The sequence below is a fragment of the Glandiceps talaboti genome, chromosome 5 (assembly GCF_964340395.1).
Source record: "Glandiceps talaboti chromosome 5, keGlaTala1.1, whole genome shotgun sequence".
Taxonomy (NCBI): Eukaryota; Metazoa; Hemichordata; class Enteropneusta; family Spengelidae; genus Glandiceps; species Glandiceps talaboti.
Genome location: NC_135553.1, coordinates 18,175,041 through 18,188,061, shown reverse-complemented (window position 1 = coordinate 18,188,061; position 13,021 = coordinate 18,175,041). Strand labels below are relative to the sequence as shown.

At 35.5% G+C, this 13,021-nt stretch overlaps 1 protein-coding gene across 1 annotated transcript in view; it reads left to right on the top strand.

Moving 5' to 3' along the window:
• The first annotated feature begins 362 nt into the window (after positions 1-362).
• LOC144435223 (TPR repeat-containing protein DDB_G0287407-like) overlaps positions 363-13,021 on the top strand; it is a 56,732-nt gene continuing 44,073 nt past the window's right edge. The window contains exons 1-9 of the mRNA XM_078123806.1: positions 363-538; positions 4,885-5,139; positions 5,890-6,063; positions 7,175-7,318; positions 8,398-8,686; positions 9,593-9,700; positions 10,133-10,410; positions 11,322-11,483; positions 12,129-12,233. Of these exons, the coding sequence (XP_077979932.1) occupies positions 536-538; positions 4,885-5,139; positions 5,890-6,063; positions 7,175-7,318; positions 8,398-8,686; positions 9,593-9,700; positions 10,133-10,410; positions 11,322-11,483; positions 12,129-12,233 (1,518 nt within the window). The 5' untranslated portion in view covers positions 363-535. The remainder of the gene's footprint in view (positions 539-4,884; positions 5,140-5,889; positions 6,064-7,174; positions 7,319-8,397; positions 8,687-9,592; positions 9,701-10,132; positions 10,411-11,321; positions 11,484-12,128; positions 12,234-13,021) is intronic.

Below are 13,021 nucleotides of genomic sequence, written 5' to 3'. Positions count from 1 at the left end.
AGAACATCACAGACGAAAAGATGTTTTTCGTTACCTTCAATTAGGCTATTTCCGTTTAAATATAACCTTTACAGTTTACACATGGTTAATGGTCAATAATTAAACACATTATCACACAATCGATATGTAATTAACATTGATACGTTATCGGTAATTTTTTAAATACATTACCGGTTTGAAAAAATTACTACGTTTTGTTTGATGTAGATGTTGGACCGGGTGTTGTCGCCCTCTAGTGTTGGATCTTATAAACGAAAGAGGCGTTCACGCGGGTTCATTCGAGTGTGTTGTATTACATTGACCTGCGAGCTGAATGAAAAGGCAAAGGTTTGCAATGAAAACCAAAATCAACAAAGATCAACAACTCAAGAAGTTTGCTGTGGCTGTAAGCGGAGCAAGTTACCACATTGTCTCAATCAATTTAGGCTTTCTCACCCCAACCCGGGGATTTTGAATTTGAACGTCTGCACTCAGCTCAGTGAATTCGAAGGAAAACTGCAAGTCCGTGAAGGCAGTCTCAGAGACGATTGGCACGATGGTAAATGTACATCCTTTGTTTTTCTATATATATTTACCACAATATTATTAGTAGTGACGTAACATATACATCTTCGTTCTATAGATCTAGTAACGGAGCGAATGAATAGTTGATATGTATGAATCAGTGTAACGTTTAGCAGTTCATATGTATCACCATGACACAGCCAGTGAAGTTATTTCGTTGCTTTGCCATGGTGGTTTGTGTGTGTGTGTGTGTGTGGAAGGTCATGTTCAGTGTCATATATACTAGTCTATTAAGATCTTGAGTATGAAGGCACGGAGGGGGGGGGGGGGTGATCGGTTGTACCATGGATCTCCATGGTTGTATCTACCACATATATTTACTTCGCGTTGTAATACCAAACAACAGTATTTTCTCAATAGGAAGACCCACGTTATCTGTTACAACATGGCTTATTTTGCATGTATGTATTTGTGAAGTTGTGTTGTATTTGTAACGTTCATTCACTTGTAACAGTTGCAACAAGTGCATACCAGTGTGTGTACGGGTAATTTTGTCTCGAAGGGTAACGGTAAAGAAATGTTAGATTACGAGTATACAGAAACCATGCCAGAATGCCCCTTTTTTATTGTTCCTGTATATCTTATAGTTAACATTGTAAAGGCTGTACCGATTGAAAAGAAAGTCACTGAATGAGAGAGATGTAGTATACACTCTTTTGTTGAAGTGGGTGGTGCCGTCTTTTGCACTGTCCTATTTCCATTTCTATAGTATAATATACCTGTGTTATGTTGAATTGTTATGACAACCAGGGCACAGACAGGGCACCCAGCTAATAGCCTATATATCTAGTGGAAACACCAATGTAAACAAACAACAACAATTGGTTATTTGAGGTGTTATAGTGTAGTGTACAATAAGATGTAACATCTCAAGTCTAAGGTAACAATGCTGTAACCATGGTGATAGGTCACAATGATGAATTACATTATCTGGGGGTCATCAAATATATTTTGGTGACCACTGGTTAAAAGTCATAGAGTCATTTTTGATTGGCAGTTTGTAAACCAGGTTAAAAATCCACTCAAGTACAACGTACTTCTACTATTGTGTGTGTCACTTGTCGCCCCCGTCACACCATCGTTCCCTTGGCTGTCAACCATTTGAATAACACAGAACAAAACGCAATACAAACTGAACATCTGTCATTTGCAAAAATTGTATTTTCTGAGTTGAGTCCACCCCTTTATCATTTATAAATGGTTTCTTCCTACTGTTTGTGTGTATGGGTAGGTTCAAAGTAGAAACATAACGTTGCTATGACAACCATTGGAATGACAAATTAAATTCTCACTTCCAAAGTTTTCTGTCATCAACGTAAAAAAAAATGACATTTAATTTAAAAATGTATTCTTTTCTTTCAATGGTATAAAATGGGTGTCTTTTGTATGATGGTTAAGTGATATTTATTTAGCTAGATGATAAAGCATAATGTTATAAATGCTCCAATTTAGTATATATAGATTTCAAATCATAACCGTTTTCTCCCGTATATCTCCTTGCAGACAATCCCAATTAAGGTTAATGTCAACCCATTATAGTATCAGTTCACTTTTCATACTGTGTACATATGCCATTCTCCTTTCAAGGTTATCACTAAATAAGCAAATACTGTAGTACTTACTGTGTACATATGACTTGTATATATATATGACTTTATTCCCTGATACAAAATAATGATACAGGTCTGTGAGGAGTATGTTAACATAAAATAGATGGGAATTTAAAGGGGATCGAAAAATATTGTCTGCCAACTAAATCTAGTTCAATCCCATTGTGCTGAAAGCAATGAACATAGAGGGAAATGAAAAGATATATATCAGAATATACACTGTATATTTTAGATAATATTGATGCATAGATGAAAAATTAATGTATTATTATATTACCGTGGGTATTTATTTATAATTTTACTAACCTGATGGCACTCTATTAACAGGCCAAAATGTAGTCAGAGCTTTTGAAAAACCAAGGGCTTAAATTGAATTTTGTCAAGTCCATTCAGTTTTCATTTGTGTATTCGTATTCAGACACTTCTAGCTTGCATACATTTATATTAACAATATTTTTACTGTTTAAAAAAAAACATCTCTATTAGATGTATCAGTCAATTCACCACTAAATATACCGGGTATATTTTCTGATAAGTTTGATGTTATCATAGTAATTGATTAGAAGGGTTTAGTATTGGTACCAAAGTTGACTTGAGGATCCATATTGGGTCACACTTACTTGAAAACACACCATGGAGTGGGGACATATGTTTACTCCCTGTATTTTGGGGACTTCAAAATGAAAACACCACCTAATATTGGGACACCTTTCCCAGTTTTTTATTTCAATATTTTCCGTAAAAAACCCCACTTACTATAGTTGTGCAAGTTTATACATACATACATGCATGTTTTCTGTTGTGTTCGATGCCAAATTAGTAATTTTAAAGAAGGTTTCAAAATTGTACCACATTTGAGTGTAGGGTCCATATTGGTCCCCAGTACTATCCAACTCCCGGTCCTGAAAACGGTACTGAGGCCTGTATGTATGTATGTATGTATGTATGTATGTATGTATGTATGTATGTATGTATGTGTGTGTGTGTGTGTGTGTGTGTGTGTGTGTGTGTGTGTGTGTGTGTGTGTGTGTGTGTGTGTGTGTGTGTGTGTGTGTGTGTGTGTGTGTGTGTGTGCATGCATGTATATACATACATACATATACATACCGAAGTGTATGTATAGACAAATATATTTGTATACTCAGAATGGTAATGTTCCAAGTGAAAATAAATTTGGAATCCTCTTTTTCAGACAATTGTCAAATTTGCTGAATATTCTAAATAAATGCCACACAATGTCAATATTGCGTCATACAGTCAATTTACTCTGAGACAGCTTGTTTTTTTAAGCTGTGGTAACATGTCCATAGGTTTCAGCTCTCTTTGTCTGCTGGAGGACAGATTGACATTAGACAAACAAACATACAAGGAATCACAAATTGAATGTTTGACAAACAACTCCTTGTACACACAATGTGTGTCAATACTTTTCAGCCATACACCCTGAGTCGCACTCTACATTCTGCAAACAAGAATCTGCTTGCCACAACAAATTATAGACAAGTCACCTATGGAGGTCACTCATTCTCATATGTCGCCCTCAAACTAATGGAACTCTTTGCCACTTGACATTCGACAAGCGTCCAGCCTGGATTGTTTCAAAACAAGACTGAAGACTTATCTGTTCACCAAAGTGTAGGATGTGCTTTAGCCATTCAGCACTACTGAACAGAACATTGCTATGGAAATCGGTGCTATAGAAATTTGATTGATTGATTGATTGACTGATTGATTGATTGATTGATTGATTGATTGATTGATTGATTGATTGATTGATTGATTGATTACTAAATTTCTATCACTACATTTTCATATAGTCAAATTTCTCACTGTCATCTTGGTTTTCACTTTTATGGTGACCAGGAGAAATGTATTATTATAATTATGTGATTACCATGAAATATATCAACATTTTTACAGTCATACAAGTAATTGTTTGTAAAATACACCAAAAACTAAATCTGTTGTTTCTAAAAACAAGAAGGGAAAGCATAACAAATACACCAGCCAGGCCTCAATATAAATAAAACACATTCTCACAAAAAGGGACATTTTTTTTTACACAGCTCATGAGATGAAATGAATAGCAAGTCTATTTTTTTAGAGAGACACAGCTGTTAGTAATGACGATAAACTACTTTGATGCAATTGACAAAAATTACCCAATTTTGAAATATTAGTATTGTTTATCAAAACTTTATTAAGTATTAAACAAAATGCACACAATTACCAAAATGGCAGGAATACACAGAAATCTGTGTTTTTCGTTGGGAAACCCTGGTAACAGAAAGTGGGAAATTATGTAAAACTGGCATAGTTTCATATACTATGTACCATAATTTAGTTTGGAAACCCTGGTAACAGAAAGTGGGAAATTATGTAAAACTGGCATAGTTTCATATACTATGTACCATAATTTAGTTTGGAAACCCTGGTAAAATGACTGGGAATTCCCAGTAGCTTTTTACTGTACTTAACCATGTTAGCACCATAGCTGCTTCCATTTTGTGTGTGTGTGTGTGTGTGTGGTGGTGGTGGTGGTGGTGGGGGGGGGGGGGGGGGCTTGCCCAGCCACCCCTTCCTTGCAATGGTTGAAAGTTGGGGATATATTACCTAGTTAACGAGCGTAAATTAGCAAAAACATCGGAAAATCAAATCATCTTTTAGAGTGAGTGAAAATTTCATCAGTTCTTAATTTTCTCCAATTCAGGCACAACACAGTGAGAAGCACATAGTACGTGTTTTCTTCAGTTCACCATTTGGTGGCCTGGAAAAGGAACGAGAAGAGCTGACCAAGAAATACTGGCCACAGCTCTCTAGTATGTGCGGTAAAGCCGGCTATCAGTTTGTACCAGTTGATCTGAGATGGGGTATCACTTCAGAGTTATCAGTCAGCGCTGCTTCAATAGAAATATGTCTCAGAGAGATTGATAGAAGTGACTTGTTTGTGGGATTTTTTGGACAGGTAAGCTCACTCTTTCAAAAACTTTTATTTGATATTTTATTTGTTCATATAACGTCAATATTTAAGATATGTTTTTAAAAAAAAAAATATTAGTTTAATTTTTATAGACATTACTATATCATGTACTACAGAAGTTAAGCGAAACTTTAAAAACAGAGATTTAGAAATTTTTCCAAAAGTTCATAACATTTAAGCGTTTGTGTACAGGATTGCCAGAAGCAGTTTGATTAAAATCTGACATAGCGAACTTGGTGTGGTTTCTTTATTTACCTCCTACTTTTACTGTCATTTGTTCCTTTTTTTTTTGTTCTGCGTGATACCTACATCTGACTAAGTACCATTGGAGTTCTTGTACCAAATCTTGTACTTTCATGTAGCCAACCAAAAAAAAATTTTAAAAAAATTAAAAAAAAAAAAAAAATGTAGCCAACCAGAATCCGTCTTACAATAATTATAACATTTGACTTTTGAAAATGAAACAAATCCCTCTCTGTTATTGATGGCCTTTAGTCTTTGTTCTATAAAATCACTCATAATCAAAGAGGTCAACATGTCTTTCCATCATTTCCTGATGAAAATGTTATTTCGAACGTAATAATGGACAAAACATGATTTAAGGAACAACATAAGTGACGTCCTCTCCCACAATGCATCATGGAACCAGAAATCGACTATTTGATGTATTTATTGCACTTATTAAAATTGATAAAAAATATCTTTTAATACTAATTTGTTTCTTGATTAACATAGAGATATGGTTGGCATGGTGACAATGAACTACTACAGAAATCTATCGACACTGCTGCAACAAAGTATTCCTGGTTGAATGATTTCCGGGAAAAGTCAGTGACTGAGATGGAATTCCTTCATGGACATCTCAACAATCCTGGTCAGAGAGCATCCTGCTTTTATTTCCGAGATAAGGTAAATACGAGGTTGTCCGAACATTTATCAGGGGTAAACATTTATCAGAGATCATCGTGTTTGTACTTTAGAAGTAAGGTAACAATTAATATACCACATACAAACCAGATTGAACATAGTCAAACAAAAAAATATGGGTTTTATAACCTGGTTGTTCTACATCATGACAACCATGGCTACTTGATTGGTTCTGCAGTCCTTGATGTATGATTCAAACGTTTCTCACGCACTATAACAGGGCCTTGCACCTTACCTACTAAAACGTATTTAGGAGTGCCTCAGCATAAACTGAAGTCATACCGCTGGTTGAGTAATATGCTCAAATAATCAGGGTTGTAAAAAATTCATTAGTATTCAAAAACATGTCAGAATATTCCAAAACTGAATATAACTATTGAGACCTGTACTAGTTTACTAGCCATAATTTCACACGTTTTAGTTATAGGAATGATATGAGGTTATTTCTATGTAAAGTAGACGTAACCACAACAAACAAAAACCATAAAGTTACAGACTTTACCCCATGGCCATTACGTTTAGCTTAGTGATGTATGTTTGACCTGCTGTCATGCATCATTTAAGAAAAAAAAACCAGACCTATCTTTAGACTTGTGAATAAAGTGACTCATAAATTAACACATCTGACATAAATGTCTCATTAAATTTATTAGCCTGTACATTTCTTGTTGAAATCTACAAATTTAAATTGTATTCCACACTGGGTCAAGTTCTTCATCTACACTTTTAAGTCAGGTTACACCAGGTTATAAATGTACCTTTACTTAGTTTAACTGTTGTGGGTTATATCATTGTTAAAACTGTGTTACACCAGGGTATAAATGTACTAAACTTAGTTTAACTGTTGTGGGTTATATCATTGTTGAAACTGTGTTACACCAGGTTATAAATGTACCTTTACTTAGTTTAACTGTTGTGGGTTATATCATTGTTGAAACTGTGTTACACCAGGGTATAAATGTACTAAACTTAGTTTAACTGTTGTGGGTTATATCATTGTTAAGACTGTGTTACACCAGGGTATAAATGTACTAGACTGGCTTTAACTTTTGGGGTTTATATAATTGTTGAAACTTTGTGTCTATATTTTTAGGAGTATGATGATGAACAGTTAGCCAAGTATGAAAGTGAAGGTAATGAAAATGAAGCCATGAAGTTTAGAGCCGAGACTGATGGACCCAATGCTGCAGAACACTTATCAGATCTCACGACAAGAGTCAAGAATACAGAAGACAAGGTACCTAGTTTAACTCAGTTTCTTTCTTTTCTTTTGTTACTTTCATGTAGTATAAGTGGTGTTACAGGCCTATGTCAGATTGGTATAATTAAAACTGCTGTCAGGCAGAAGTATAAAAAAGAGTTGCCCATGAACCATAGAATGATCCGATCCAAGTCAAATAAAAAAAGTTGTTTGGTTCCGGTTACCCGACCCCACCTAGTTTATCAAGCCAACTCTAAACTTTTTTTATGTATTCAAGAAAATTAATAATAAAATCGTGAAAATCGTGTGAAGTCTCGCAGGAAATAGTGGGTGTGGAAACTGACATCAACTTAAAAAGACAATATGAAACTATTCTTCCAATCTGTAATGGCTGTACATCTGATAGGAAGAAATAAACAACACAGAAACCATTTGGAAAACAATGGAAAACCTGAGCTCGACACTCACACATGAAAAAAATATAATAAAATAAAAAAAATCTACCTACCCAACCTATTTTAAATTGAATGTAATCGGAACCACATAATTTATTTAATTGCGCCTTATGGCTCCATTGATGTGAGAACCTTGGTATTGAATCATGGGCCTATAAGAATATTAGGGGGTAATCCGGGTTGCTGACCAAAATAGTTAATTCGTTCACCTTTCATTGCTGCAGTCAACCCAGCTCTGTTTGATATAATTGCTATGTTTTATAGTCAGTTAACATTGTAATCTGACTGTAGTGACTACAAAGCAGAATAATACTGTGTCTGCCCGGTATAATAGCAGGTAACTCAGTCGGGACAGGACCCAGTAGGGGACTACTGAATAGGTTCCTATCTCTGAACACTGTTGTCCTGTGTGCTTAACGAAAGCATGAATTATGCTGGCAAGGAGGACTGCATGTGAAAGTTGTATCAAAGTCAATGATTTTAGCTTCAGCCCGTTCTTAAATAAATCTGAAGCTAAAATTATATTTGTAATGTTGGTTTCACATGTATATATGTACAATATATACTTTAATATACTTTAATGGTGTAGCTGTCAAATCTTGAATTGTGCACAGCGCCCTCATCAAATTGATGTATTGTGTTCTTTTGTTTTTCTTTCAGTGTCTTCAAGTTGTTCAAAATTACCCAACTCCTGAAGAGGGCGCCAAACTGATGTTTGAGACTATCAAGAAACATCTACAAGAGACTTTCCTGGCATCACCAGTAGAAAAAATGTCTGCATATGAAAAAGAGTTGGCTGCACACAGGGCCTACTACAAAAGTCGACTTGGGGTCGGTGCAAGTCAAGAGTACATTGGCGGAGAGAAATACCTAAAAGAAATTGATCGTCATGTTTTGTCTGATAGTGAAGATTACACTGATAAACCTTTGCTTATACTTGGTGGATCAGGTAAATATTTTATTTCTTGTCTGAATGTCTTACAAGCATTCTCACGTCATTGTGACGATTTTCATACATGATTCAGCCAGCGCAGTTACAGTTACAGTAGTCTGAAAAGTTCAGCCATTGGTCCACCTATGTAAGGTGGAAACAACACCTGGATCTCATAGACTAACAGCTACAGGGGCTAATATTAGATGATTGCTAGTTGAATGATATTTTAGACCGTAAAAACTATCATCAGTCACTTTGGAACAGTACATTTATGTGATGTTTCTACAAATCTACTACAGACATTGATTTCATAGTGATGTTATTCAAGGAAGTGTTTGTTTTATCAGAATATTTTAGATGAAAAATTCATACACATCCTACCAGGTCAAAGGTCAAAGGATAAAGGAGAGTTATTGGGCTATCAACATTGTCCCCTGATGTCTCATGAATAACAGCTGTGTGATCATTAGTAAGAACTCCCTCCCCCTCCCATGATTGATTGATGAATTGATTAATTGATTGATTGATTTACTGATTGATTGATTGATTGATTGATTGATTGATTGATTGATCGATTGATTGATTTACTGATTGATTGATTGATTGATTGGTTGGTTGGTTGGTTGGTTGGTTGGTTGGTTGGTTGGTTGGTTGGTTGGTTGGTTGGTTGGTTGGTTGGTTGGTCGGTCGGTCGGTCGGTCGGTCGGTCGGTCGGTCGGTCGATCGATCGATCGATTGATTTGCACTTTTGTTCATGTCATTACTTACAGGGAAATTGGGACTTGAAGAAAGTCGCAGCCCTCACCCTCACTTCAACCAATTTTATACAATAAACAAGTGGACACACGCTAAGATAACTGAAGTAATGTAACATAGGTGATTTATTTCTGTGATATTTACTTTAAATCTTATCATCTACAGGAATTGGAAAAACAACAGTTATAGCAAACTGGCTGGAAAGACATCAGGAAAGCCACCCTGATGATGTCATTGCATATCATTTCACTGGCTGCACACCAAGAAGTACTGGTAGGTAATACATTAGTATGGGACACACCCATATACTATAGACTCGCCCATATACTATAGGCACACCCATATACTATGTAGACGTACACATATACTATAGACTCGCCCATATACTGTAGGCACACCCATATACTATGTAGACGTATACATATACTATATAGACAAACCCATATGCTATATAGACACACACCCATATATTATATAGACACATCCATATACTATAGACAACCCATATACTATAGACACACCCATATACTATATAGACACACACATATACTATATAGACACATCCATATACTATGTAGACACATCCATATACTATAGACACACCCATATACTATAGACACATCCATATACTATATAGACACACCCATATACTATGTAGACACACCCATATACTATGTAGACTCTTTTGTTCACGTCACATTTCAGGTGAGAAGGATATACTGGCTAGACTTGTAGAACAACTGCAGATTGGATATCAGAAAAAAGATGAAGACAAAAAAGATGAAGACAAAAAAGATGGTGAAGAGGATGCGGATAAGATGACACAGGAGAAGACAGAATCATCATCCCTGAAAAGTAAGAGTATGATCGAGTTGTACAAGGAGTTGATGGAAGTGTTGACAAAGATTACAGAGAATGGAGGAAAAGCAATTCTAGTGATCGACGCCCTCAATAAACTAGAAGAGACAGGCAAAACAAGGAAGGTTAGTATTATGTGTAGATTGTGTATAATCTTACAAAAATTGTTTATCAAAAAAATGACCTTGTTATCAAGACCGTTGAAATCTATTAATCTTGAGATTAATGGCTTATTTCTGATCACCACAAATCCGTGATCAAGGTCAGATTACATAGGTTGTGAGTAAACACTTTTAAGAGAAAACTAGGACTTGTGTGAAAATATTAAAACGTCAACAGTAACATGTAAAAACCCAGTAAAGAATAGAAAAATATTATTGAGTAATACAAATGATGGAAATGAAATGAAAGATGAAAATGATATGTGTATATCTACCTATGTTGTTATACCAAATTATCAACAATAATAATAATAATGTTGGTTTTTATATAGCGCTTTTCCACTCTGTGCTCAAAGTGCTTTACAATTATTTCCCCTTTTATACTTCCTCAACTCCCTGGGAAGCATACAATCCATTGCAGCCTTTATAAGCACATAGGATTAAAGCATTAACATTGTAACCTCTATCCTAGCAGGTCCCCATTTATACAGCTGGGTTGACTGAGGCACACATAGGATTAAAGCATTCACATTGCAACCTCTATCCTACCAGGTCCCTAATTATACAGCTCGGTCTGTTGAGGTACAATCATGGTTCAAATCTTGGCCAAGGACTTTAACCATTCAGAAACAAATGGCAGCGACAAGAATTGAACCTGCTACCTACAGATTCCAAGCCAACCACTCTAACCATTCGCCCGCCATGACTCCACGGCTTGGCTTGACAATGATTTAAAATAAGGATTTTTTTTCTCTAAAGTTGATGTACTTTCTGTTACATCAAATTTATAGATAGCATTGTATTTTGCAGAGAGTCTGAGTGAAAGAGTTGTAGAATTGATAAGATCTACAGTTGTTGTGTTGTATTTTTTGTAGGAGCTTTACTGGTTACCCACAAGTCTTCCTAAGGGTGTTAGTCTGTTGTTATCTTGTCTACCATCGGATGAGACTAGAATCCAAGTGTTGGTTGACGAACGTCAGTATGATACGTTGAATGTTGACCCACTATCTAAGGATGACACAGAGAAAATGATGAAAGTAAGTTTGTAATTTGATTGATACTATAAACGTATATTGTAGTGGTAGTCTTAGTATTATTACATATGTACTGTTGAGTACTGGTGCACATACCTAACAATGAAGAGTGATGAAGTTGTCTTCTTGTATATAAACACAATACACTAGGCTATGTAAGTCATCAAAGTTACAACTGCTGACATCAGACTGTGGACGAATGGACAAACAGGGAAAGTAAACATCTGAATTGGATTAATAACACTTGGCACAGCATGTTGAAAGTACAGAGACTTGTATTACATTCCATCATTTGATAAGAACAGTTGTATGGCCATTTTACATAATAGTTCATGTTCACAAACAAATTTCCAGTTTCATGTACACAGAGGCCATAAAACTGTTCTTAGATCCAACCATGGTGTGTACTACAAGTCTCTGTACTTCCAACCTGCTGTGCCAAGTGTTTTTAATCCAATGTAGTTGTTTACTTTCCCTGTTTGTAACAGGTTCGGTTCATCCATGGTCTGATGTCAGCAGTTGTAGTCTTTGAAAACTGTAAGTAGATGACAATAAAATGGCAACTTTTTTTGTAGCGATAAAAACATATAGGTTTATAAATATTCTAGTCAAAACATAGTGTACAGTGTTGTTTTGTTCATTTGACAGGCAATCTTGGCAGTCCGAGGAAAAGAACTGACAGTAGAACAGTCAGGAAAAGTTACCAGCAATGAACAAACAGAAAACCCATTGTATCTAAGGGTTGCTTTACAGGTAAAATATTGTATTTTGTGGTTTTTCATTATTAAAAGTGAAAAAAGAACACATTTATACCATCGATAACTTGCACCGATGCGTGCATGCAAGGGGTATACCAAAAAAATACATACCTGCATGCCAATGATATGCAAAGTAAGTGATCGTACAGTGATTATTTTTGTGGAAATTTGCTATTTCGGATAAACATATCTAAATAATAACAGAACCCCATGCTGCAAATGTGTCATACTCTGGGATATTTGCACTCGTGCTTGCAGTGTTTTCTGCTGCACTTGCTACACTGAAAGTACTGCTGCAGAGAACACTGCAAGCACTATTGCAAATACCCCGAGTATGCCAGACTTGCACTTATGCATCATGGGATTCTGTTAAATTATGCTGAAAAGTGATAATGCTGAAATATTTCTTAGATTAGCTGTGTGCAGATACTTAATTGTCAAGGTAATTTTGAATTATGTTGTCTTTCATGTTTACAAATATAACAGAATTTTGATTCAGAAATGTCAGACTTTTTTGTTCATTTTTACCCTGAATTGTGAATATTTATTTCAAAAATTGTATCCACTTCAAAACTGATATAACTAGACTATCGGGGATGATAATAGGGAACATACAGAGGTAGCACCAGATGGTATATGCTTCCCATGGAGTTGAGACATTGTTCATGTTTGTGCCATGTGTGTTTTTATCCCAGCATTCTATAAGATTTGCATGTTTTATTGCCTGATGTGATTTGGCAAATAAAGATAAGACAAAAAAGTTAAAAAATTATTTCCATTGTG